The sequence below is a fragment of the Halichoeres trimaculatus genome, unplaced genomic scaffold (assembly GCF_033239565.1).
Source record: "Halichoeres trimaculatus isolate MK-OKI-2021-1 unplaced genomic scaffold, fHalTri1.1 fHalTri1_scaffold_10, whole genome shotgun sequence".
NCBI classification, from domain to species: domain Eukaryota; kingdom Metazoa; phylum Chordata; class Actinopteri; order Labriformes; family Labridae; genus Halichoeres; species Halichoeres trimaculatus.
In genome coordinates, this window is record NW_027437187.1 from 25,888,101 (window position 1) to 25,916,004 (window position 27,904).

General features: G+C 41.7%; 1 protein-coding gene across 1 annotated transcript in view; it reads right to left on the reverse strand.

Annotated features, from left to right (window-relative positions):
• cntn1a (contactin 1a) overlaps positions 1-27,904 on the reverse strand; it is a 77,289-nt gene that overhangs the window by 14,115 nt on the left and 35,270 nt on the right. Inside the window, exons 3-15 of the mRNA XM_074677074.1 lie at positions 25,183-25,314; positions 20,894-20,932; positions 10,893-11,019; positions 10,011-10,189; positions 9,018-9,113; positions 7,858-8,064; positions 5,372-5,471; positions 4,783-4,964; positions 4,368-4,492; positions 3,755-3,872; positions 2,283-2,430; positions 1,241-1,368; positions 436-608 (exon numbers count right to left, since the gene is read on the reverse strand). Coding sequence (XP_074533175.1) covers positions 436-608; positions 1,241-1,368; positions 2,283-2,430; positions 3,755-3,872; positions 4,368-4,492; positions 4,783-4,964; positions 5,372-5,471; positions 7,858-8,064; positions 9,018-9,113; positions 10,011-10,189; positions 10,893-11,019; positions 20,894-20,932; positions 25,183-25,234 — 1,674 coding nt within the window. The 5' untranslated portion in view covers positions 25,235-25,314. The remainder of the gene's footprint in view (positions 1-435; positions 609-1,240; positions 1,369-2,282; positions 2,431-3,754; positions 3,873-4,367; positions 4,493-4,782; positions 4,965-5,371; positions 5,472-7,857; positions 8,065-9,017; positions 9,114-10,010; positions 10,190-10,892; positions 11,020-20,893; positions 20,933-25,182; positions 25,315-27,904) is intronic.

Below are 27,904 nucleotides of genomic sequence, written 5' to 3' on the forward strand. Positions count from 1 at the left end.
CACAGACAGTATTAGGTAGAATCAGACTCCAGTTTTACGAGGGGAAAATCCTCCTTGTGTACAAAAATTGGTCGACATCAATCATGATTGTAATATGCTGTTTGCCGAGCAGGCACAGAGACAAATGGGAAATGCTAACCACTAACTTCTGGTTAGAGCTGCTCCAGGGAGAGTAGGTCATGTCAACAGTAATGACTGTTAGCTGGAATTACTATTAAACTCTTATAAAATGAACTCCTCCACATAGGGGCTGGATGTGAAAACGACTTTTATGGTCATATTAACCTAAAGTGGGCTGAACTGCTCTGTTTCAGGTATTCCAATAAATGTACAACAGAGATTGATTTGACCTCAGTGAACCCCTGCTAAGTATTTCCTCTTGGAAAATGTTCGAGCTGTAAAGCTTGACTTTGATTATTCATGTGCATGTCTCACCGGAGTGCGCTCATAGTGTTGACTTTCTTTGTGCAGATCAATCACTCGGCCGTCCAGAGACCATATGAAGGTGATGTCCAGTGAGGGATCATGTGATGCAGCACACTGCATCCAGGTGGTCTCACCTACTTTAACATCAGCATTAGCTGGAGTCAAGGTGATCTTTGTGGACTCTGGGGACAAACATAAGAGCAGCAGGGGTTAGAGATGTGGAAAAGGAGGTCATTGAGCTGCTGGAAGCTTATTGAGGTTATTAAGTGTTTTCTTCAACTGAGGAATAAACTTGAATATGTGAGGGATTCTTGAACAGTCACATAGTGGAAAGAGGATAATTGACCAAAGGGTGTGTTTGTGCGTGTGGTCAGGATAGTGCAACGTGGAGCTATGTCCAGAAGAGGGCAGAAAAGAGCCGTGAAGAAGAACAGCCGGAGCTTGAATGAAATAAAAAAAACTGTTGACAGCTGAGAAAGCCCGAGATGAAAAAAGAATGACGAGCAAAATCACACAAATCACTGTAAACTGTTTGTCAATCGTGAAACCCTCTGAAAAGTTTATCACTACAGCCTTCATTTTTCTCTCTCCTTGTCTCATCACATCTGATCTGAAGTAGATCCTCTCGCCTTTGCCTTTAGGGAATAACTGAAACCTCCACCAGCAGTCTGCTCAGAGGGCAATTATTCAACAACAGCAAGGACACTCGAAGGTCAGGTTTGTTTGGTGGGACAGAGAGTGGCAGGATTGATTGACAGGGAAGGAGACATCACAAGAAAAGAAGGTTTAAGAAGAGCGATGAACAGAGGCTTGCCTGTAACCACCAGAGACCCCGTGCTGTTGGCCTTCCCTCGGTCGTTCTCGGCGAAACAGGTGTACCTGCCTTCATCCGCCCGGGTCACATTCAGGATCTCCAGGCTCCCATCCTCCCAGATGAAAATCCTGAGGAGTAACAGAAATTAAGTCTTCACACTCTGATGAAGAAAGAGCTACATGCTATGAAATATTCAGTGCAATATGGAGGTCAAAAGTCCAGTGTGTGTTTTTCCATGGGGTGTGTGAATGATTAAAAGCGATGACAGCTCTGTAATAGCTATTTGGTTTTTTCAAGGAGGGGAGTGAGAAAGAAGAGGAAGCTGCACAGCAAGGCAGAAGATTGAATTGCACTAAGTGCAATGCAATGATGTTTGATTTGTATTTGCTGCATATTTTAGATCCATGCATGGCAAACAGCATCACGCCAGCTGCCCCGTCACTATTCCACACACCCTCTTTCCCCCAGACAGCCGCTGCAGAGAGCATTAGGAGGCATATGCTGCATGGTAATTTGCCACTTCTCCTCCTCTGTGCATCTTCCAGCATCGTGCATGTGTATGGTTGTGTCTGTGTATGCTTGTGTGTAGGGTGGAGGAAAGCACTGGGGGTCTTACAACTTAAAGATTAGGCGTGTTCAGTCGGAGCAGTGCATAAGACAGGGGGTTTACACACCCAGTCTGTAAAAGCTGATGAGCTTCAGAATGAGCTTAATGTCAACCGCTGACAGACAGCGGAGCTCGACTCTTAAGACTTCTCAGGCATGTAGAGTAGATTTTGGAGATCCAAAGCTCATTTGGATTCACAAAATCACTAAACGGTTGTATTTTTTTTGGCATATCCTCAGATATTTGTCCTTAAGTTATTATGACCCAGATGTGTCACACAGACACGGCAGAAAGAGGTTGATGAACACTTACATTTACAGCCCTACAACAGTGGGACAATTTACCCTGAAAGGCTTCTGACTGAATAAATATCCACCAAAGATTCACACATCGGAAAAACAAAAGAGGAGGGACGTCTTTAAACTGATTGCTCACCTGGTTGAGTTGGACAGCAGCTCAGTGTCTTTGCTCCAGGAGAAGTTTGGCTTTGGAGCCGCTTTGGGTCGACACTGGATCACCACCCGGCGGTTTCTTGCTGCCATGACTCTCTTCACTGGGTTGTGTTTGAATGTTGGAGCACATGCTGAGGAGGGACAGAATGTATTATTCATCACAAGCTGAGTTAATCAATGTTAATCAACAGCAGGTATGCTTCATTTCTAGCACATTTTCCATTCATAAAACCTTATCACGTGTGCATGCTGCTTTGAATGACTTAAAGGTCCCATATGATGCAAAAATCACTTTATTAAGTCTTTAAGGGAAATTTGTGGGTCTTTGGCTTTCCTCCCAGCCCACAAAATGTGTTATTTAATGACAAAACCTGTAGTTAGTAGTGCTTGTGAATGTAAAATCCTGACCTAAAACAAGCTGTTTGGATTTTGGGGATTTGCTGACGTCAGCAATTTCCTTTTTTGACCAATCAGGGGCAAGTCTGACCTGATTGGTCCAACGGACCAGAAACCCCCGAACCCCCTCCCTGCCCCCTCCCCTACCCGCTGCTGGAGAGAAATCTCTCCAACAGCGGGGAGGAGAATGCCAAAGTTGAATGGCCATCACTGCTCTGTTTTTGGCTGTAAACAGCTACAAAGTTCCATGCACAAGCTTCCCACCTCGGAAAAAGACAAGACTAAGTGGCAAGAGTTAATTTATCAAGGAAATGTGCCAGCTACACTCAGTAAAACTGTGCATGTGTGTGCTAGTCACTTCACGGCTGACTGCTTTTCCAACTTTGAACAGTACAACAGAGGGCTAGCAAATAGACTGGTCCTGAATCCAGGCGAATTAGCAACCATTCGCCAACAAACCTGGGACCCTGAAAATGTGAGTATTTTAAATGCTGTGTGCTGTGGAGCAGATGTAAGAGCTTTTCCTCAGTGTCCCCCTGTCTCTGTGTTAGCTTCAGGATGCTAACTTTAGCTGTGGTTAGCCTGTAATGTTACGGTAAATGAGCTTTGCTGTTTTCTAAACATTGTGCACTCGGAGCTTGTGGCGCCGCTCTCAGTGACACGGAAGAGCGGGATGGTATCAGCGGTGGCTCATTTACATATGAAGGCCACGTCTACTAAATCAGACTGTTCTGAACAGAGGGGCTATGAGAGCCTGGAAACAATACTGCTGTGCTTGATTTATTGGCTTTTTGACCGAAACATGTTACTACCCTTTCATGGAGACATCAATGATCCATATTAAAATGCATAAAAGGAGCATAATATGGGACCTTTAACAACATGTATGGAAACTTGCTGAACCTCTTTTGTTTTTCCTCATCTTGGTTATTTTTCATGAAAAAATATGATACAGAACACTAGAAGTCCTAACAAGCTCCAATTAGTCAGCTCCAAACGTGACCTTTAAATCTCTGATGCAGCCATTCGTGCTGCGTCTGTAGCCAAAGTGTGACTCACCAAACACACGCAGCTCTGCATTGGCGTATATGACTCCGTGATCATTCTCCGCTATGCACTGATACATCCCTGAGTCTTCAAACGTCAAGCTGCTGAACCTCATTTCTCTCCTGTCAGTCTGGAGGAAATAACAGAAGTGAGAAGTGAAAATGTCATTCTACCTTTTTAGCACTTTCAGACATGTGAAATCTGATTACTTAGGTTCCAGGCTCCAAATGGTGACTGTTGACAGCCGCAGAGGAACACATGACAACTAATTAATTTGACGTGGCGAGGATTTCATTAATGTATGATGAGGTATTCAGTCACTTTACTTCAAAAAGCCACCCCCACACTGCTGACATGACCTTAAATTCTCTGGGGTATTTTTCCAGCTTGATGACAGTTGTTTGTATGGAGGGTTACACAACCCACGCTGGCACTCGCTCAATAACAACAGGTATTTTTTCCTGATGCATTGTACACCTGCTGTGCCAGCTTCCTGTCACTGTTGTACTGTAACAACCACGGGCTGTATGTTGAACAGATCCTAGCACTACAGATTTGCACAGGAGGGGTCTGACTGTATTGCATTCATGTTTGACTGGTGCTTGGTTTATGAGCTGAAAATTACCAGTTCTCCGTTTTTCAGCCAGCGGATGCGTGGTTTGGGTTTACCGCTTGCTGTGCAGGACATGGTGTATTCACTGTTGAGATTTTTCTCTATGCTGCTGATCTGCTCGATCCACTCAGGATAAGCTGAAAATAACCAAGACAAGAGTTGCAATGTTAGGAAAAAAGCTAAAATATGACAAAGCAGCTCAATAAAACATGATATGAATTGAAACTTAAGGCGTTTCAGCTGGTGTTTGATGTGAAAAAAAAGAAGAAAACCTGAGAAAATGTGCCAGATACAGATTAAAAAGGGGCGGATGAATTTGCCCTACTCAGAGTTCTTACCGTATGAATAATATATCTCTTAAAGAGTTTGTATAACCTTAATCAAAGGACTCAGAAAGAAGAAGGGTGGCATGGAATGTGCTTCCTACCTTCTACAGACACACGCGCAGCATGGTAGTCCTTCCCTCTGGAGTTCACAGCCTCGCACTGGTAGGTCCCCTCATCCTCAAACTGTACGTTGTACAAGTGCAGGTGAGCTCCAGCCATCCGCACCTCATGATTAGCCGGAAGCTGCCCGTCTAACTTCTTCCAGCGGATCTCAGGGACAGGGCTGAGGAGGCGAGAGGCAGAGAATACTACATAAGGCAGATTTCAACTTGTTATACACATGACTCGCTGCACTCAGGTCATCACCATCCTGAACCGTACCTTATGAATCATTTAGTGAGGAGGGGTGAGTCTAAGGGGCAAGCTGGTGTACCACTACGCTGAAGGAACAATGGCCCTATCTGGAATTAAGTTTTAAACCAGTACATTTACCTAAAAGAGAAACCTCCACAAATGTTTGCGAAACTCTCTATATAAATATATTCATTTTTATCCTTTCAGACCTTCAGCAAAGCATGAAAGTTGGATGCTCAGCCTTCCTGGCAGACAGCAGGCTGCCTTCCAGTCCAGTGAGTGCACATTTTAAACTGTACAAACAAACAGCGGTAAACATCGTACTCTCACACTTACTTTCCCAAGGCAAAGCACTCCAAGGTGATATTCTGCCCCACAAGCGCAACGGTGTCTGGGAACTTGACTTTTAGGTCAGCGGGGTACTTCCTGATGGGACCTGAGAGGAATAATAAAAGAGTCATGACTGAGGTGCTAAACTTCCTTCCAGCTGCTAAGTCAAAGAAATGTTGGAGTCAGTCGATCTGATTATGTGCTGAAGTTTTAGAAGAACTTTTCTCCCAAAACTTTTCTGAGAGTCCATAAGTGGGTCATATTAAGTGGAAGATACTCTGTTTAAAAAGTGGTTTTACTCTGACATTCCACGTATAGACGCACACAAAGCAGAATTTTTCAAGGCTTTTAGGTTAGTTTCACACAGACTGGTTCCTGGTTTTAACAGTGATGTGGGTTAGGATGTTTACAAAGCACTTGGAAACATTGCTACTTTTGTTAATTTAAGTTTCTCTGTGACTCATCAATTGTGTTTCATAATCCAAGTTTCACAGTAAGAAGAGTCTGTGGTGGAAAAAAGATCTTGAAAACTTGATTTCACCTCTGGCTCCTTCAAACGCAAGATTTGCGTCTCTTAATTTGGAACCTGGTGTTTCTGTAATTTGTCTTCGTCAAAGCCACTTTGTAATTTCTCCTCTTACTGAGTCACCTCAGCAGGTGGTTGTGAAGCACAATTTTAACAATACTGCTTGACTGAGTTTGCTAATCAGTGGGAGAATAGCAAGCCACAAAAAAGTGGTATTTTTATGTTACTGGTTTCATGCTGTCACTTTAATTTATAACTGAGTTATGAAAACATTGTTAGTCACATAATTCTTTTTGAGCAGCATGGAAATAACTTCAGGCGATGGCGCCATGACCCCAAATGGAAAGACCAATTAGGCTCTAAATATGGTCTTAACATGCTACAGCAGCCAGGTTACAGTCATAGATCCTCTAATCCATTCAGGTTTCTCAAACCTGTATGGAGGTTAATTACCTCTGCCAAGGAGGTTATGTTTGGGAGAGTCTGTATGTTTGTCTGTGAACAACATAACTAAAAAAGTTAGGAACTGATCTTTATGAAATTTTTAGGAAATGTTCAAAATGGGATAAGGACGAAGTGATTTCATTTTATAGGTGATCCAGACCACCATCGCAACCCAGGATTGCTTTTTTAAAAGATTGTTTAACATTTTGAGATAGGGACTTTTTCACCATATGTGTATATAACTCCACAATAAATGGTCGGATTGCTTCGCAAAACAATACAAGACAATGTCAGGATAATTTCTGACAGATGTACAAGTGTGATCCAGATCCTGGCAATATTCTGGATACTAAGATCTGGAATATGAAATATGTACTGGGCATTATAACTTTCAACACTGTCAGGTAACAAATTATCGTACAAACCTGCAACTAACACCAAATTGTAGCAAACAGTCTGCTGAAAGGGAGTATAACATTAAAGTAGGACTAAAGACTGTGAAAAACTTTCACCTTAGCTGTAATGCTAGCATACATATTTTTAAAACGCCAGCTTACGGTCTTAAAATATGAAGCTTATGCAGAGGTAAAAAAAATCAGTTCATCAAGTTTCCACCAATTCATAAAGCTCATCTTCACAGCAACAATTAACATGTTTGCAGCCTGGTTCACATATGGTTTAAATCTGAGTGACTCATTTTTCTATTGGCACAGAAGTTTTTCATCACTAACTATTCTTAAAGTAATTATAGAGAGCCCAAACAATAGGTCTGCTCTGTTCTCAGTTTGATGTTTTACAGTATGATTCAAAACACATGACACAAGTGAAGCTGGACAAAGTTATGTAACCACAAAAAGGACACTCTGATGAATTCTGGGAAGGCCCCCAGAGTCAAATGTTGGAACTGTTGTCTGTTCGTGCCTGTGCCTCTTACACACGAGCATGCAGTGCATTAACAAGCTAAGTACAACGCTGCAGCTTGTGAATCTGTGTCTCCGGGGCTGTTCATGTTCCAGTTTATTCATCATCGACATTCAACATTCTGGCTCTGCTTTAAAGTAGGTTCTTGTGCATCAAAGTTATTGACTCCGGAAACCTGAGTTGAAAGGAGGACAACAGTTGTGTGACATCATCTGAATCAGAAGGACAGACGAGTCAATGAAGTGTTTTGATGCAATGAAGAAGAGTCCTTTCTTGTCTTCCAGAGTTCATCCCTTTAAAAAAGTGAGGTCCTGATCTGTATTAAGACATTGTTAAACTTGTTCAATCCTGAGGATTCATGACTGTAATCTGCTTCTGTGTTAAGCTTATTAGCAGTGTATACATCAAACCCCACAGATGTTTGCATATTGAAGTAAGAGGCATTAGCTGCAGTATGCTGCATACGTTATCGTAGCCCACGTACCATATTGTGATCAATCTAGTGCAGAATGATTAAAGATAACCTATATTTTCACTTTAATGTAGGTCATTTAACACCACTGGCTGCACAACTGAAGATGTAAGGAAGTAAGATACTAACGTTCAGCCAGAGGTACCAGAGGGATGTAGTTAGAGAAGACGCTCTTGGAAATGGACGGGCTGGATGCGATGCAGGAGTAGTTGCCGCTGTCAGAGGAGTCGACTTTGGAGATATAGAGGTTACCCGTTATCTGGGAGACAAAACGCCGCTTGTCCAGTGGGATGAAGGTGGGGAATTCGTTAAGAATCCATCGAAATGAAAGCTCCGCTGCACACAAAGAGACACAACCTGTCAATCAAGGCCCTGGAAACACAAACCTTTAGAAAGCGCAGAGGGGATTCACTTCCAGACAGGCTACTTTGAATAATCTGAATACATGCAAAACAAACAGCACAACTCTGTGGCGCCAAGGGCGATTTAGCATTCAAGCATCAATTGACCTTTCAGATGAAATCTTATAATTCCTCATTCACAGCAGAGGGATGACGGACACACATTGGCTATTGGAGACAATTCTGTTGTTGTTAAAATAAAGTTAACAAAGCTTTCAGACTGTTTGCCTGACTCCCATTAGCATAAATATGAAAATCTCTGAACAGATGTATGCAGTGGATGGCAGAGGCTGTATTTCAACAATATTAAGAGGCGGCTTCCTAGGACCAGAGCTGAAGAGATGCAAATGCAGGAAAAAATATGAAGTAGGCCATAAAATGAGAGCAAACCACAACAGCATTTGTAATGACACATAAGCATGATGAGATATAAAACAAATGAAAACATTTTGTACTCTTGTTCCTTTCATTACCCTGTGGGAGAGGAAGTAAACCCAGCCTGGGGATAAACGGGGACAATGGGGATAAATGAAAAACTCAGTGAAAAACTGATAATGAGGCAGCAACAGGGCCGATGGTGTCATTATTTTCATACCTCAGAGGACATTTAGGAGGGAAATTCAATCCCAGGCTAGCAGGGTTTTTCTTGAAACCAATGAACCAAATATATGACATGAGCCAAAGCTGATATGAGAGAATCAGTAATAGTCTCATTTATGACTTCTACGGGATCACACTTTTATTTTAGACCAGGAGAAAATACACACAAACAAGGAGAAAATAAGTAGGCCAGTATTCATCTGCCAACTCACCAGACAGATGCTATTTTTTCACAATATAAGCAATTTATCATCATCTTTTAGGATTTTCAGCAATCACATGGTGTACCTGGATAATGTGGAGGTGGAGCACAGAGCAGCACAGCCCCTTGCCCCTCTTTGACGTACACTGACTCCCTCTCCTCGGATGAGAAGAGATCGAGATCTGAGTGAAGAGAAAAACAAAAATATGAGTTTTTGGAATCAAGAGTTCAGTCAGAATTCAGCCTGATTCATACTCTCGTATGGGGATATTGAGACTATTTTCAGTGGTAACTGTTATATAAAATGTAAAGGCACATTCTACAAAAACCAGCTGAGCAGGTATTTATGTCTTCTTTCTCATAAAATTTTCTTTTTGTCCTATGAGCCAAATTTGGCAGACAAGTCCAGAGAAAAGCTTATTTTCAAGACATAAAGAGAAAAAATGAGCACTTGAATTGCTTGTAAAAAGTATAATTCCTGTCAGAAGGTTAAAAATCTCATTAAGTCTCTTGAAATAAGAATAATGACTCAATTACGCAAGAAACTAAAAAAGGACAATTTTTTCCCCCCTGGCAGATTTTTTCATTCCTCTGCACAAGCAATTCAGGCATTATTTTTTGCCTTTGAATATTTCAAAATCAGACATTTTTCTGGACTTTCAGATGACTGTGACTCAGATTAAACCTCATGAGATTTTATTTTTTTTACAGAAAGTAACACAAACATTTTCTGAGGTTACAGAGCAAATATGCAACCCATGGTAGCTCCTATGGACACAAAAAGATGCCAAAAGTTTAAGGATTCATAAAGTTCACCAACTACATATGAACCGTGTTGTAGATTTAATAAGAAACTGTGTTATTGTTGGTGGCAAAATGAACTCAGACCATTCACAATTTGCACTTTCCACACCACTTACAATTCGTCCCAGCTGCCCTTGCAATGTCAGTGCACTTAATATGCATGAAAGTACAGCTCCAGGGCAGTCCTCTGTTAAATCTGCATGTTACTCTACATCTTCGTTGCAGACTTAAAAAGGGAAAGTGGGGGGTTAGTTGTTCACATCTGGGTCACTTACATCCAAACTGGACTGAGGCCTCTTGGCTGATGACCGTGCCGTATGTGTTTGTCGCCAAACACGAGTACTTCCCTACATGTTGTGTTTTGACCGGTCTGCTGATCACCAAGTTTCCCCCGACGACACTGTAGTGGTCACTTTCTGCAATCAAGTCGATTTCTGTGCCCTCCAGCATCCACCTGCAGAAAGAAATCAGGAAGAGTCAAAAGGGTTGTGTCATACAAAACAAATCACTCAAGCCTGGCTAGCATTCGATCATACTTTCTTTCTTCCGTTCCACATAAATGAATAACAAACGTCATATTTTGAATCCACAGTGCCGTGTACTGCAGATGAACCCTCTTAAACACTTAATACCAGCCATGGTCAAAGCTAATTCTTCCCCCTCTGACATCTAATTCTGGGCTCTCTGACAGTAAAACCGATTTGGGGGATGCAACAGCTATATAATTTACATACATTTACATCTAAATTGAAATGGATCACGCAAAACACTCTTCATTTTCGAGCTGCCAAATGAGGTGGTGACAGGATGCCAGTGCTGCAGGAGGAAAATCTTATTTGTTGATAGTTTTTCTCTGGCATGCCATAATTTGGCATTATCATGTTTGAAAAACAAACATAAAAAAAAAGCTGTGTAGGTTTTCCGAGAGCAAACATCAGGGAGAAAGTATCCCATCATCACGCACTGCTGGATGGTCATGCATGCATGCAAACAGTGGTTGACCTTCGAGTGGTAGCAAATGTGAAAACATAGATCTTTGAGACCTTGGCATTTGCAGGCAGATCTTAAAATAGTCTGAGTGCAGGCTGAGGGGCAGAGAGCACACAGAAAGCACAGCATGCAGTAGTGAGACAGGCTTTATGGAGAGCATATGTTACTTGTATGTAGCAGGTGGACTGGCCCGAGCCCGGCAGCTCATGGTGATTTTTGCCTCGGGCGACTCCTCTGGGTAGATGGTATCCACCGGCTGCTCCTCAAACACTGGCCCGTAACCCGTGGTTTCGTCTGTACACAACAAATAAACGACACCAGGGTAAACAAAAACAAGACCGGTCAGAATTACACACAGGAAACATAAAGCTGTCAGAGCACGTTGTTTGTTTGGCAGTTCTGGGGCAGTTCCATCAAAATGAGACAGCAGGGTTCAGATGTTACCCAGGAACAAAATATCACACTGAGTCGACTGTGAAGATAGCCCCCTGTGAGGACCTGTGGCTTTCACAGATACACAAACCTTTACAGCTAAATCACAGTTTATAGAAAAATCCAAGGTGGAGCTTCGGCTTATCTCATCCTTGATTTCATACTCATCCCTCTCAGTTATTTCAGCCTCACACAGAGTAATCAGCCTCTGCTCCTTCATTCCAAATCACAACATCACACTAATTACGACTGAGATGAGCTCACTCAGGTGCCAAACCATAACGACACATTCATCTGTTCCCAGTGAATATGATATTGTTAGAAGCTAATAAAAATCCTCTATCTGGATGCTAACTAGACTGAGTATAATCCAAACCCCTTTCACACTGCACGTGTCACCCTCTGCCTGATAATCCAAGGAGATGACTCTGGATGATGGAAATGCCTTTCCCGGTTCCATCTTCCTCTAACAATATCAACGTGCACCTACAATTAGCCCCAATTACTCATTAAAACAGACAGACATGACGAGCAGAGGCATGAATAAGACATAACACAATACCAAGCGATGAATAAGCAATGAGGCGAAATGTTCCCAAATGCTGATTATTCTCTCAGATCAAGAGTGTCTGTAGGTGACTGCAGGAATACAAATGTGTGTGAAAATAGGGTGTGTGTGTGTGTAAGTCCCCTCAGAGAGCACAGCTGACACCTCAATAGGGAGGAGCCGGCTCTTTCAGGCGGTAATATCCTGCTCCGGCTCCATCCTTACAACCAGGCGAGCACTGTCTCTTTGGATTCAGCCGCTCTGAAAATGTGTCACTGGCAGACGGTGAGCAAACTTAAGAAACCTGAACAAAAGGCGGTGATGCTAAAATTGGCTTTTAACCAGAAGTTGAAACTGAATTGGTTTTTCAAGGCTGAACCCAACCAGTGATTTTCAGTCATATATGATACCAGGGAATAGGATTTTGAACTGATACGTATTCACAGTTTAAATCTTTGAAGATGTTTGAATTTGGGATATTTTAAACTCCAACATAAGGCTTTTTTGAAATGACATGAGCAGATGTTTAATGAAAACTGACACATTCAACATCTGCTCTTGTCTCGCGCTGCATCATATGCTTTCTGGGACCTTTCTGAGATTAAATCACTATTTATTCAAGGTGAGATGATTGTACATAAAAATATATTGCCTAAGCCCACACACCTGACTTGTAATTAAGGGCTCAATACCACACCAATGGCAATACATCACTTTTCTAAGGAGTCAAGGTCACTCTATGAGGACATAAACTAATATATCTCTGTATCAACATTAAAACAGAGCCAAAAGTAGACTGGCAATGTCTGAATTAATAAAAAAAAGTTTATTGACATTGACAAAAACATTGTTCACTTTCAGAGTTTCCGAGCTATTATTCCATCTATGCATCCATGCACATTTCTCACCTCAATTTTTTTTTCCAATGTGTCAAACACCACATGAATGCAGCATCACTTTTTATCATTGTTGGCTACTGCTTTAATAATGCTGGCCAGTCATATTGAGTGAGTGGGATATGGAATGCACCAATACTTATAAAGTGCTTTTCTAGTCTCTCTGACCACTTAAAGCACTTTCACCCATCCACACCATGTGCACACACTGATGGGTGTCTATTATAGGAACCATTAGTTTAAAGATGCTATGAGGAGGATCTGTTCTAACTGGACTGCCTCGCCACCTTCTGGCCTGGAGTCTCACACACTGTCATAAATTACTTTTAGCAAGTTGTGTGTTTTGTTTTAGAAACAAACAGAAAAAAGGAGATGTGTTGTTCAAGAGGCTTTACAACTACACTTTGTCAGCTGGCATGGTGTTGTCATAGAGACCTAGATGTGCCGGTCCTGCCCGACCCAATCGGGAAGCTACAAAAAAAAAAAAGGATTTTAGAAATAAAATGTAACATGTAATATTGACACTGTTAATTAGGGATACACCGATACCAATCCTGGTATCGGTATCGGTGTATCGGTGCCCCTCAAAGCTGGATCGGTATCGGTGGGAAAGGGGCTGATCCACAGTGCCAATCCAGGCAAACAGCTCCATGCCTTTTTTCACTGGCGCTCTTGGCTACTTGATTTTAAATGTTACCTTTGATGCACTTTTTTTTGCTGCTTTACCAGTCTACAGGGTATAAAAGTTTACATTTGAATATAATTTTTCTACATTCTGAAGCAGTTTTTTTTTTTTTTTTTTTTACCAAAATAGTGCTAAACATTTTCAGTATTCTATAGTTTTAGTAAAAAATTACTTCAGCTTTTCCATCTACTCATTTTTTGCCTTTTACCCAAAACATTACCAGTCTTATCCCACAGTAGGGCATGAAGGTTATTATTTAACAATGGTATCAGATCAGTATCGGCATGGACTGATACCCAAGGCCCAGGCATCAGTATTGGAACCAGAAAAGTTGGATCGGTGCATCCCTACATACCATGCCATTACATACTGCACTCAGGGTGTTGCAACACTATTTAATAATTGGCTTGAAATTGAGAATGTTTTGTTTGTTTTATGTTTTACTATGTTGCCTACTGTATCGGTATGGATCGGGTATCAGCACAATTGAATTTTAATAGAATGGATTGGATCTGAATGTTAAAAAGTGTATCAGCCCATCTCTACTGATAATCTCATTTTAAAGTGTGGATTACAACCAGGCATCTAGAAGGGAGACTTTTCAAGATCACTAAGAAACTCCTCACAGCCCATTTAACTAACACATTAGCACCCATTCATACACCACTGACCAACAGTGGGAGCAATCGGGGTCCAGTGCATACAATTTATGTCATAAGCCACCAGTAACATAACACACAAATGCAAATAGTGGCCACTAATAAACGGCCATGTTGATGACTGGTCAGCTCCCATAAGACTGGGAAGATGCATTTTATGGTATAAAAGCCAAACCATGCAGGTTCCAGTGAGTAGATGACATCTTGCCCATGCCCATTTCCACTGTAAGGATGAAAAAAGAAATAAAAAAATATCTCATAATCCTAAATAGTATGCAGCCAGACCTTTAACTACACTATTAAGTTAGCTGAAGCGTTCCAGCTCCACAATGGCCAACCAGGAAGCAGCAATTAAGACGTTTGAAGACAGGATCCACTCCTACTGACACACTCCAGCAGCCAACCATGTGTGAATACTTGACATTGATGCAAATCCCAAGGACTCTGGATATCCACTGGCTGAGAGAATTAAAGAATGAATAAATGGGGCATTGTGGGACTGATGAAAGGCAAATTAAGTGGGGAACTCTGTTCTAGGAACAAGGGAGAAAGAAAGAAGAGCAAAGACAAAGCAAAGTAAAGAATGAAAGCAACAGACTTGCATTGTTAAGTGGAGGAAAAGGGGGGAGGGGAAGTGACCCTATTCGACTGCTGCACTTAAATTGCTCTTCATGAGACTCTGAAAAACGCTGTGCATGTAAATATGAAATATAAATGTGGGATAAGCTGGAGGAGGGGAGTCAGCGTAGCTCCGCTTCAGTGCTAAAATAGCACTCAGAGATGAGCGCTGGTGCCATTCCTATCCTTTGCCTGCAATGTGGGATGTGACAGATGGTGAAGGGGAGTGTTGAAGCGGGCCACATAAGGACCACTGCCTGGAGACACACACAGGCCTCTTGCACGCTCACTGCCTCGTTTCGGTATCTGTGTCCAACTCTCTGTGGTTCTCCTCTGTTCTTCCTACATCTCTCAAACCTGTATCCTACTGTTGCACTGTAGGCCTCTGTCTTTATCTACCATTAGTTTCATACTGAAGGTCTTCAAACTCATGTTCAAGTTCGTCAGTCTCTTGTTAGCTCTGCAAGCTATGGCTTGGAAGAGGCAGGCTCAATCCAGCCCTATGGTGAAAGTGGTTTGGGTCAATGTTTGCTGATCCCCAAGTCCTCTTATCCCCTCCAACAAATACCTGAAAATGTATTAACTCCATGCTTCAGTTGTGTTGGTGCAAATGAGAGACTCTTAGAACGCTGACTAGTGCAGTGATAAACATCACACCAGCTTCAGTTCACCATTTCATTTCTGGTATTTCTGTGTCAGCCTGCCAATTTTAGCTTTCAGCATCAAACCCACACTGACCTTCAGCAGATCTTCAAAAAGGCAGCCAACACTGCTGCAGACTCTGAGTCTTGTTTTGACTCTGATACTTGAATCATCCTTCTGTCTAAATCTCCCAAAGCCCCCCACTGTCAGCTTTCCACTGTATTCTCTTATAAAGTCTTCCTAGCCTCATTCCAAACACGCCGGATATGTTTTGTCCAGAACACAGAGGATCGCTTTACAACTCCCAAAGCTACATCTTTCTTTTCGTCTCTGTTTTATGTCCCTCTCTGTGTCCATGTGTCTCTCAGGTTTTCTCTTTCTCCCACATAAAACATCCTCTGTTTCCTCTTTGAGCTTAACTTGGCTGTGGAGGAACTAAACCGACTATTTACACAATGGTCAATGGAGCAGTCCTTTCTCACAGAGACACGTCTGCACACCCAAAGTCAGAGGTTATGTGTCTCTGAGGCCTGCTGGATCAGGACTTCCTCTGGACTTCCTCATTATTAGACACAGACTCCTTATTAAGAAAAGAGCAGGTAAGTTTAGACCCTCATTTGAATTTAAAATACCATGCAGCCTGTTATCTCAGGAGCCTACCATCTCCTCCTTGTGTGAAACATCTCTAATGAGACACCAATTATTCTTTGAGGTTGTGGGTGTAATTTTAGGTGCATTACAACAAGCTGTTGACTTAAACAGCATGACTCGTGAGCATAAAACAACTGCAGTCTGTCCAATTTGTTTAATTGTTGTTCTGTTGACTGTCTTTTGTTAGAATTTCCAGCTGTTCACACTTTGTGGAATAAATGTTCAGTTTAAGGTTTCTTTCATATCTGAACAGTAACATGATTAGCCTGAATCCCTAAAGGACTTCATCCACTGATGAATCAAACTTCACACACAGCTGTGTATTTAGGCTACATCTGCTGCACACTTTGTTTGCATGACCAAAAGAGTGTCCAAGTGGGACACACACCATATTGTTTCCTGGAAGCGCAAAAAGCACAGTTTGGCAATAATTACCTACAAGCCCTTGAGCAACATAATGAGGCATGGTGACAGACCAAATAGTCCCTGAGGTAAAAGTCTATGGCTTTAATGTTTTTATGTTGAATAATTAATTATTCTGCCTCATAGTGTGCCAAACTTTTCTATTCTGAGGTGAGGACATCGGAGTGGTTGAATCAATCAGTGTACACTAAGTGTGAAGCCAGATGGGCTACCGGGAACACCACTGAAAATCATTCTCCACAGTGGAAACAGCCGCAAAGCAATGCTGCAGACAAAACAAGCAAAGCAAATTTGATTGGTTGATAAAACCAGTGCACCAATCAATATGAAACACATTCTCATCCATTTTTTTTTAACTTAAGTAAGGATGTTTGTGCATCTGTGGCACCAGTGTTTTTTTTTTGAGTCCAGTCATTAACAAAAAAACAATCGAAACAAAACAAAACAAAAAATAAACGAGCACAAAGCCTCTCCTGGTGACAAATTACAGTCAAGGTCTTAATCCCTGCCTCTTTTCATTTTAACAGATGCAACATGGACCACACTGGAAAAATAAAATACATGTTTGATAGATTCTTATTCAACATGCTTTCCGTCATTAATGTCTCACTGTTCTGATTAACTTTTAAGCTTTCTTTTTTTTTTGTTCTTTTGGAAAAGTTTAGCTTTATTTAGTTATTTGGTGTTTAAAAAGTGGCTGATTGACGGCTCTACAGACAAATGCATGCTCCTGCACCATTCTTTCCAGGTTTGTACAGTAGAGGAAGACTGGAACGAGAAAAAAACATAACAAACCCAATCGACCTCAGGGATCTTTGATGATGTTGCTGGTGAGTTTAGTGACTGTTTGGGTTTACAGAAAAGGTGTGACATTGAATCTCAAGGCCCCATTGACAAGACCACTTCTGCACATGCTTTGGCTCGACCAGTGTAACATGTCAGCACTCAAAGAGGAAGTACTTTGACCTCACATCTCACAGTGAGAGGAGATGACAATTTGATACACAGTCAGTGTTTTAAAAGTGTTTCCACCAAGTTTTGCTTGACATCTTCTTTAAGCTCATGCTCCATACAATCAACTGCAACAGCATCAAGTATGATAGAATAATAAATTGCTAGTCAGTGCAACATTTTTCATCATTTTTGATTGTCAATCAGATTTTAAGTTACCACAGTTATCCACTTAACTGTTGTGTATGGCCTTGCATGGTGACATGTGGTGGCTGAAAAGGAGAGCTGGTGTACCAGATTTTGTTGATACTTGGCTTTGGGTCACCAGATTAAGTCCTGTCTCAGATGAAATTTTGAAGACTGGGCAAGCTGTATGGGGTGTCAGTTCACTTTCTGGACTTGCTTAGGTGTTAATTGGACGTGCACTAAACCCCAACAGGTATGGGTGTGTGTCTGAGTGCATGTTCAATGACAGAGTGTAAAATTTCATTTTCCCCTCAGACATTTATAAAAAACACTAGTATGTCCTCTTCCTTTCTTAAAAGTATCTAAAGCTTTTCTTTCCTGATTTGACTTGATTTCAAAATGTGAGGAAAGCAGATAGAGAAACACTTCTGCTCAAAAGCTAAACCAGGCCATGGTTAAGGACGGAGAAGACAATGACATACTTAGCTTAACTCTAAAAAGTACACGAGTGCCTGATTAAGTTAGACAGTGTGCAGGTGTTAATCTTTGAACTGTTTGGGGGATACTTTGCCCTCTGACGCACCTGTCCTGAAAAATAGATGAGCAAAGTAGCCTTGTCATAGAAATCTAGCACTCACTATAAAATTGAACAGCCATCAAATGATTCAAAGAGCCACAAATTTAAACAAATGGACTGACCTTTTGTCATGTGGCATTGATTTTTTAGGCTGCATAATAGTGCAGAGCTAGAAGAAATGTTCTCATGCTTTTTAATGCAGAGTGACCTTAAGCACTGCAGCCCAAGGAGCATCCGTCATTCAGTAGATTCCTGGCAGCACCATGTTGTGTTACCTCTGCAGAAATGGTAGATTAAATGTCAACATGTCGAGGTGACACTCCATAACATGTATACAGACTCTAGAAATCATCTGTGGAGGAGACAGGAGTAAAAATCAAACGCAACGCAGACCAGGGAACATGTTTCTATTCTTCATGGGATCCATCAACAATTCAACCTGCAAGCAGCATCACAACTTGTTCCCAAGCAACAAATCAACAAGCCTTCTTTTGTCCAATTTACCCCTCTCTGACAGTCTGCCTCCTCTTGATTTTCCTTCAGGACAACACAAAGAGCAAATCTTAGCTGCAGGTACAGAAGCAAACACTGACTGTGCAGTAAATAATATGCACCACATACAAGAAAAGAAAGATGTTTTTGATGGTGCAAAACTTTCAGTCTATGAATTTTAAATACATGCGCTGGGTGTTTTTTTAAATACAGATGGTGACACACCTTTCTTTTTAAGATGCATCATGTGCACTCAATGGTTTGTCTGCGCACACGCGCACACACACACACACACACACACACACACACACACACACACACACACACACACACACACACACACACACACACACACACACACACACACACACATTTGATTTAAAGCTGTTTCAGGGAAGTCTTTCATTTGCTTTCTTGCAGAGTTGTGTAAGATCAATGTGAACTATATTTGGACAATTTCTTGGCTGGGCACAGTGACTTTATGGAGTCTCCACTTGTTGCCTGGCAACCCAAGAGCAAATGTGCCCCACCAAGTAAGAGTTGAGCACAGAATGAGCTAAAAACCAAACTTCAAGTTGTTTCACTGTAAGATGAAAGAAATGAGGCATGGAGCTGTTGGTAAAAGCTGGTTATGCATAATCCATATGGAAACAGTCGGGCAAGCCGCTTCCACCATTTATACTAAGCTAAATTGACCAGCTGTGGTTTTATCTTGAGAGTACATGACATTAAAATCTGTAGACATGACAGAGTAATTCACAAGAAACTATTCAGCAATATTGGGCTACTATAAACTAATTTGTGAAGGAAATCCTATTTGGAATCATTCACAATGCCATAAAATGACGTTATCAATTCTCTTTTTCTGTCCCATTTGTCACAATAATGCCAGACGTCTCTAATCCAGTTTCCAGCTCTAATGGCCATTCAAGATTCATCTGCAAAGCACCGCTCAAAAGCCCTGACTTAAACCATCTCCATTCACATTAATGTGACTTTGCAAGCAGAAGGAATCCCGTACTAGCAACACTGGAAAGAAACATGACCTCTAGACAGATTTTCATTTGTCCTGTCTTATTGTGGTCCAGGAGAATGGAGCCGTCTGTCACTGGCTGACAGCGCTTAACAAATCCTGACAGGCAGAAACTATTGTACTTTCTCCACCTCAGGGGATGGACCGGGCAGAAGATGGGCAGAGCTGAAAGTGCAGCACATTTAGACCTGACATACTTCTTTTTTTGGTTTTCACTTTGAATTACAAGAACGACAATGTTCAAAAGCTTAAATGTGGTGTTGAAATGAAAGAGACAAAGTATTTCAATAAAACATGCCTTTTGTTTTTAAATAGCTTTTTGGAATTGCTGAGGAGGTCTGGCTCTCTGCTTAAGGACTGGTGTCCTCTAAGGCTGTTTTTAAGGCACTTATAGCACCCAGGACCTCAATTTTGGAGCACTTCTCTGTGGCGCTTTGAAGTGGAATGAGTTTGACCTCCATATGAGCCTCCAAAAACTTGACTTTAGAAGTCCTGGCCTGTCTTGATTTCAATTGGTCAGTGATAGGGGGTTGCATTACAGACCACAGTGGTTTTCCAAAAAGGGAGCCATTTTCATTTGAAAGTACTGAAACATTTAACAGCGCTGGTTTAGAGAGAAAACATGCTGCCACAACAATGAGCATCAATGGACACAGGCCCCTGTGCTGTGTCTGCGATACAACTCTGTCAAATGGAACAGATTTCATACAAGAAAACAGGAGTTTGTGCAACAAAGAAGCACAGTATTCTTCCAAAGCAATTCTTGCAGAATACATTTTGACAAGTCAACAAACAGACACAAGTGTTATCCTTTTCTGCTTGGCTGGATCAAGCAGTCGCGTAGCATTGACTGCGAATCACCACCTGCTTCCTCCTCTGAACTCCAAGGCCACTGCCTCATCAGTAGGCCGGTGAACTGATGCAGGTTGTTTGTTTCTGGTTTGAAGACTACAAATCAAACAGACACACACTCCAGGGTTTTTTTATACCTCAGGTACAGTCGAGGTTTGAGTGGGGGCAGGTTGAAATGGGTGCTTTGACAGAAGATATAGTGCAAACACACATAAAAAGCAAATCACGTCAACCTGTGACCTCGACGGTTGTTAACCCCTTCCTGTAACCTTGAGGTCAGCCTTCAACTTGAAAACCCATTACTACTGGTTTTATGTTTTACAGCACAATAAATATACACATTTATGTTATATAAAGACTGTGGCTGAATCAAAACAGCTGAGTTCAAAAGAGAGAAATGTTGACATCTAAGGATTGTGTGAATTCACATCAAACTGTATGCATCTGTATTTAACAGTAAAGGAACTTTTTTTGAGGCATTGGAACCAATAATCGTTATTATTTGAGATCATGCTCAGTCTTACCTGCATAAAAGTCAGGTACTTCCTCGTGCACTGATGCATCTGTAACAAGAAAGGAAATCTTATGAACTTATTGATCCAGGACGCTACAAACAATGACTGCAGGTATTTGCAATTTTATGAACTTCCTGTGTTCCTGGGCTGCAGGAGTATAACTCTTACTTTACACAGGATGCAACAAGAACACAGATGAAGGCAACTCATGTATCATAATAAAAGTTTTTTTCAAAGGGGTGCAAGTCTTTGACAGAACCCTTTTGCTGCCAGGACTGTGATGAATGGCTGGGAACCGCACTTTGAACAGAAAAACTACCTCTGGCTGTGGGCCATGTCCGTGGTATCCGCTGCATCCTGTTTCTTCACAATCAAATAGAAAAACACGACTTCTATGGTTGGCTTAAACTGGATGTGGTCTCCATTCTTTGTAAATCTACTTTCCAGTAGCCACTAATGTACATCATAATAAGCAGGAAACACAATTAAACAGAGATAGCTGTTTATTCTGTTGATTCCTTTAATGTATGTTGTGGAAAGAGCCTTATCATGGCCAGGCTAAGCCACACAGAAACACTCTGTTTTTCAGTTTATTTTGTGCTGGACTGTTTTTCTGCTGTTGAAGCTCAAACGTCACATTTACAAACAAAGACTTTTGTCCTTGTTGTTGGGGCTAAACAAAAATGTCAAGACAATGTTCTCCCCACAATAAAACAACCAAAGCCTGATGGGAAGTTGCTGTCTGTTTGCATAAAGCAAACATTTCCACCATATGTGAGTCTACCCCAAATTCTTCATATAAACACAGCACAAAAAGTAAGACCATTTGTTTTTGGTAGAGCATTTCTTTATTGTAACAATGCATCTTCTACTGTTAGCCTGTTGATTTCTCTTTTAAATGGTGCCACATTTGTAAGGAACATGCATTTGCAGGATAAGCAGCAGAGCTAAGTACGTAGGTTGTGCCCATGAAAAAAAATGCCAAATCCTCTCTGCCAATGCCAAACAACTTATTATACAGGAGGTCCACAAGTTACAAACGAGTTCCGCTCCTACGACACGTCGTAACCCAAAATTCTGCGCAAGTCGGACTTTTACCCTAAATACCTCCTAAATCTCTAAATAACTACCCAAATGCATGTATTGTACTTCATATTCATGGGAAAACAGCACAGACAAGTAAAAGAGACATCAAATAAAACAGACAATCTACACAATGACGGGACTAGAGACAAAGTGGACTATGCTGATGACCACGTAGCACTGTGTAGCTGTGTATTCATACACACTCCACGTTTTAGGAGCTTACGAACAGACCAGCATAACTCTAAACCTTCTCTGTTTTCATACATACATATATTTCTTGTAATCATAAAGTCAAAACAATGAAGGTCTAGAACCATGTAAGTTGAGGGCCTCCTGTACGAGTGACTCTTTTAAGATCTAGGGTAGAAAAAACACTACGAGCCTGTCTTTGATATCCCCCGTTATAAGGAGCCTGGCCTTCACTTTGGGGATGGTAATTCTGCACCTTGGTCTTGCTAAACACCAGCATGTCGGCCTTTCGCGTACGTCTTATCCAGATCAGTCAAATGTGGCATGCCAACCCCTGGGGCAAACACCTACTGACCTCTGGAGCAGGGCCCATGCTCACAGGTGCTGCCAACCAGGTAAGAATCAGGCACATGTTTTGTCAGTACCTGAGGGTAATGGCAGGAAAGAGCTGTTCAGCATTGGCAGAGATTTGGCAATTTTTTAATGTATGTATGAGCATGTGTGTCACATACTCATTTCTGCTGCTCATCTTACAAATCGTCTCTGTTTTTTTCTCAGAGCATAAAATAACTGTTTTCTCATACTCATAATGTCATGTCTGTATAGTTTCTTTCTTGTCTGCACATTATGTCATGCTTTTATTTTGAAATCACTAACCCTTGTCTCTGTTTTAGATGTGTTCCTGTCTGCCCTGCCCCGTCTGGTCACACCTGCTCCCTGATTGTCCCTCCCCACCTGTTTCCCATTACCCTCATTACCTGTTGTATTTAAACTCATGTCTCTCACTGTCTTATTACCAGTTTGTCGCACTTCTCAGTCTTCATCCCAGCCTTCTTTCAGAGCCAGAGTTAATGTCTTGCTGTGTACTGAATCCTGCCTGCCTTTTTGACTCTCGCTTTTTGCCTCACGTCTGTCTGTACCTCTGCCTGTTTCGGATTGCCTCACTGTGTACTGACCTTGATTGGACTTTGATTAAACCTTTTGCTTTGGAACTCTGATTTTGGGTGTCCTGCATTTGTGTCCACCTTCTGTGCTAAAGTTCATCACACATAACTTTCAAAATAACCACAAAGTACTGTGATTTGACACATGCAAGTCCACGAAATGAAACCATTACATTTACAGAGTAATTCGTGAACCATTCAATATTTCAGATGGCCTTACATATATAACTGCGAGTAATGTGTTTTGGTTATATACTGCGATTGACTGCAAACTGTTCCACACATCGCATTGCTCTAATTAACGCTGTTTCTTGGGTTTTCACTCTGGAATCATGATAATCTAGGGGCCTGTAGTTCGATACTTATCCTTACTTTGACTACCCTTACTTTTTGCGCTAAGTTCATATATGCAGCCCATGTTGATTTTTTTAAGCTTTCATCTGGTCTCTCTTCTGCGGATAGTACAAGCTGGTAGTCCAAGCTTTAGCTGCACTTAAAGCAAATCAAGAATCACTTGAGCAGGTTTAAAAAAAAAATGAAAAGAGAAAAGAAAAGATAAATCTCCTCGATCTTAGAACCTGGGAAAGATGTGACGCAAAGCCACAAGGGTTAACAAGTCGAAACTCCCCCGCTTTCTAGTTCATGATGAATCAGATCTAAAACAAGTGAGATCATCCTGAGGTGTGGGAACAGAGAAAAAGAGAGTTCTGTGTCTTTTTCAGACGGGTCGTTTTTAGGGTTTCTGTTCTCTGACCACTCTGCTTTGTCTCAAGCACAGAAGTATCAGAAGAAGAAGAATCTAACCTGCAAATAAATGTAGGCTTTCTAGCTTTCTTCACAAGTTGTGCTTTTTATTAAAACTTTAAAGCTCCTGAGAGAAAACTATCACTTTGTGTCAGGCCCCCTGTGGAAACTAAGTGATACCTCTGCACTCTTCTGATCTTGTTTGTGTATAAGTTAAAAAGTCTCAGCTTTCCTGTAACATCAAATGCATCCCTCACTGTGAATATCTGCTGTGGAAAAAGGGGGTTTTTCTTAACTGTCTTGTATAAAGTCTTGTCTGACATCTCCTCCCCTGCTGCAGCTACAGGCATCAAAATATTACAACTTGGAGACTGTCAGACTTTTTGCTAATGGTCTTGCTTGCTTGTTTATTCATCATAAGGAGGCATCACTGTTAATACCTTTCAGTTTAAGTCTCCTCAGAGGAGGTTTAATGATCTGATTTTGTTTGCATTTGTTCTTAATATTAAAACACATCTTGCTGCAGTCAATAAAATCAGAATACTATTTTCCCTGCAATGCTCATCACTGCCAACATGATCAGATCACCACGTTCAGTCAGTTGGCAGCTTTTTAGCAGCTTGTTAGCACCTTGTCTCCTAAGTACCCCATTCATCGTGACACTCTGGTTTAGACGTACTCTAATACACAAGCTGGCAGACACCTGTGAGATTTTCTCTGAGAGCAGTTGGAGCCCAAAATCAGCTGGATTGTGTCTCTTTGTGTGGTTGCTATACAAGTTAGACACCGGTGTTTCTGGATGATGATCCTTGAAAGATAAAGGACACACGAGTGGAACAGAGTCTGTCTAAATGAGCCACGTCCTTTTGATATCTGCTTGGCAGCGACGGTTGAAAAGAAAACTAAACCGTCACGCCTGTTACTGAGTCTTTGACAACTTAGTTTCTGGATGGCTATATTTGAAAGATGAAGGACGTACAAGAGTAACTAAGTCAAGCAAAAAGCAAAAATTCTTTTTGATGTCTGAGCAGTCCTCAAAGGCTATGTCTAAAAGATATTCCCCGAGAGCAAACTGTTGCTACACTGAACTAATTACCTCATTTTATGTAACACTGATGCCAACTAAGTCTGAATTTTCTGAGTGATGTGTTCTTACTTCATCTGTGATTCTAAGCTCCAAGAAAATGCATGACTCTCTGCTCTAAAGGGGTATATATTTCTAATGATATGATGTGAATTGGTGGTCAAATTGTTATTATCGCACTTTATCACAATTTTTTTATTACTTTTCTGTCAGTTCATGTAGTTTCCTGTTCAGATCAATGTGCCACTGACCTGCAGGAGAGGGTGAGAGGACCAGGAGGTGTAGCAGGATGAGGTGCAGCATGATGTTGAAGTGAGGACCACCTGGAGGGGTTACAGCTAGAAAGTCAGCTGGTGGAACATTAGCAGGACTGCCTGGTTTTCCTTGAAGAAACAGAAGAAAAGAGAAAGAGAAACACGGTCAAAAGAAAATTTCAGTTTCATTCAGAGATCTTAATTTTATCATCAATTAACCTGGTGATTCCCCTTTAAATGGTTCTCATAGGTCAGGATTCCATTTGTTATTTCTGATATATTTGACAAACAGCAAAGTTAAAAGCAGGTGATCACATTATGAAGGCCCTGAGTCCATGTCCATCTCAAACAACATGTTTGTGGCAGCCCTACTGCGATTGCAACAAGCATCACAGAGCATGTCAAGCTTGACCAGCCGCTCTCAACCTCAAGCTGGACCACAGGCAGACAGCCTGGCTGCAGTGTCTTTACAGAGCCTCTGTTTCCTGTCAGCCTTCGAGGGGAAAGCTCCTTGATGAGCTGACGCCTGATGAATGACATTTCCACAGTCGCCAGATGAAACGTTGAGCGCTGGTGTAGCCGAGGAGGTATATCTCACTGCTCATTCACTCACTGCCCTTAAGAGATTAACACCACACCAGCAGACACTGGCCTTATGTCTGGTGACACAATATGATGAGCAACAGCTGTCAGAGAGGAAGTCTGTCTTCATGTTTTCACACACTGAATATTCTGAATCAGATCAGGCTGGGAACATTATATCTGGTTATTGAACAAAGCAGGTGAGCTTGGAGTGATAAGATCAACTGCCTTTTCTTTAAAACAGGGTTTTATAGGTCTCTATAAGACTTCATAGCCTTTATGGGTCACATAGAAGTATTAGGTAATAAGTTTCCCTGTTTTATAACCAGCTGAAAACTCTGCACAGGAGCTTTAAGGGAAATGAGATTGATGCAAACTTCTGTTTTCTCTCACTTCTGATATTTACTTGAAAATAAAGTCATAAAACTCCAACATACACCTCTCTTTAAAGACAGATCCACTCCTTATGATTCCCTTTTCTTTTCCAGAGAATGCCATCAAGGCTCTGAACCATTTCTCACACCTCCATGTATTCATTTACCAGTATCACAGCTCTGAGCATGAGTTCAATATCAACAGACCTGTCCATTCATTCCCTGCTCGTATCAGACTGGTGTGTGTTGATTAGAGTGTAATTTAACACGAGGCAGGCTCTATTGATTCTTTGTGCACAGCCCGAGGTGTCAGCTGGCCAACACTCAGAGGTGTGACGGCAGGATTGAGATCTCAGCGCTCAGCAGACAAATGAAGGCGTATTACAGAAAATGGATTACGGTGGAAAAGAGGCTGTGTAATTCGCCATCTTTGCGTGACGCAAATAAACTGGACTTACTGTAAAGCCTAGCCCACTGACACATGAGCACACACACTTGATAAAGACAAAAGGGCAGACTTACTGTACAAAATGCACAATAAGTTGGACATAATGTCCGAGCTGTACAGCTGCAGGAAAAGAAAACACAGACGGGGATTTCATCTTCACGCTGCACGGTTTCCTAGCAACACCTTTCAAAAGGAGCAGTCTGGATGCTGCGGGGGGCCTTTTGTGACCGGCAATGAAACTATGCAAACACTCATTTTAATCTAGAGCAAAACTGCTGTTGAGGAGCAAAGACCAGGGGTGCTCTACTTATTTATTAAAGACACTCATCTCTTCAAGTCAGACAGCAAAAGCCCTGCAAAGACAAATTTGTTAAAACTCGCTCTTTCCTTTCCTCCATCCTCTTCACTCTGCACCTCTACTCCCAAAGTATGGCTTCTTCAGCTCATAAATGATAAATGATCTTAATAGATGCACTTAGGAGATTAGAGAGGACGTAAAGGAACCTTATTGGAGCGTCACATCACATACAGAGAGAGCCAATCCCATTTATATCCATTAAGAACCGTCACTGAGCTGATATACTGTAAAATATAACCGTAGCAGCACTCAGAGGGGCAGCATGCTCTTATAATCAGTATTAATGGAGCCTCCCACCTCTCCTGTCCAAGCTTTGGAGCCTGCAAGCACGTGGAGAGAGTGCAGTCATCACAGTAAATCACACAGCCACGACGTGACAGCGTTCAAACAAGGCCATTTCTTCCCTCTCATAAATCACACCCTGGACGTTTCCAGAGCTCTTGCTGTTTGTGGTTTGATTTTGGTTTGAGGTAGAGAATCTTTCCCCTCCTTTTTTTTCCAGCTTTGCTTTGCTTTGCTTGGTGAATTTCAATCTCTTCTCCTTCACATTTTACTCCCCTCTGAATCCTCAATCCTACTGCTAAGAAATCAGAAATGATATTGCAGAGAGTAGAGGCCGCAGGGGGCAGATTCTGGGATCTCCCTGCCGCTCTTGAGTGACCGATACTGTCATTTGTGCTTTTTATCATGACCCCATAACCCCCTTAGGGTGCCAGAGGCTAAGTGAAAGTGAGTGAACCCCCTCCTTGTCTGTGCTGGGACTGATGTGTGCTGAATAACCAAGTGGGGGAACTTTGCAGAGACATGGACCCTTATTGGCTGTGGCAGCTCCAGCGATGTGGGGGGTGGAGGAAACTGAGAGAAAAGAGGAAAGGGTGGAGGATGAAGCAGTCAGAGTGTTGGACTTCAAAAACAAGATGCTGTTCCCCCCCACACCCACTACAACCACCAAACACA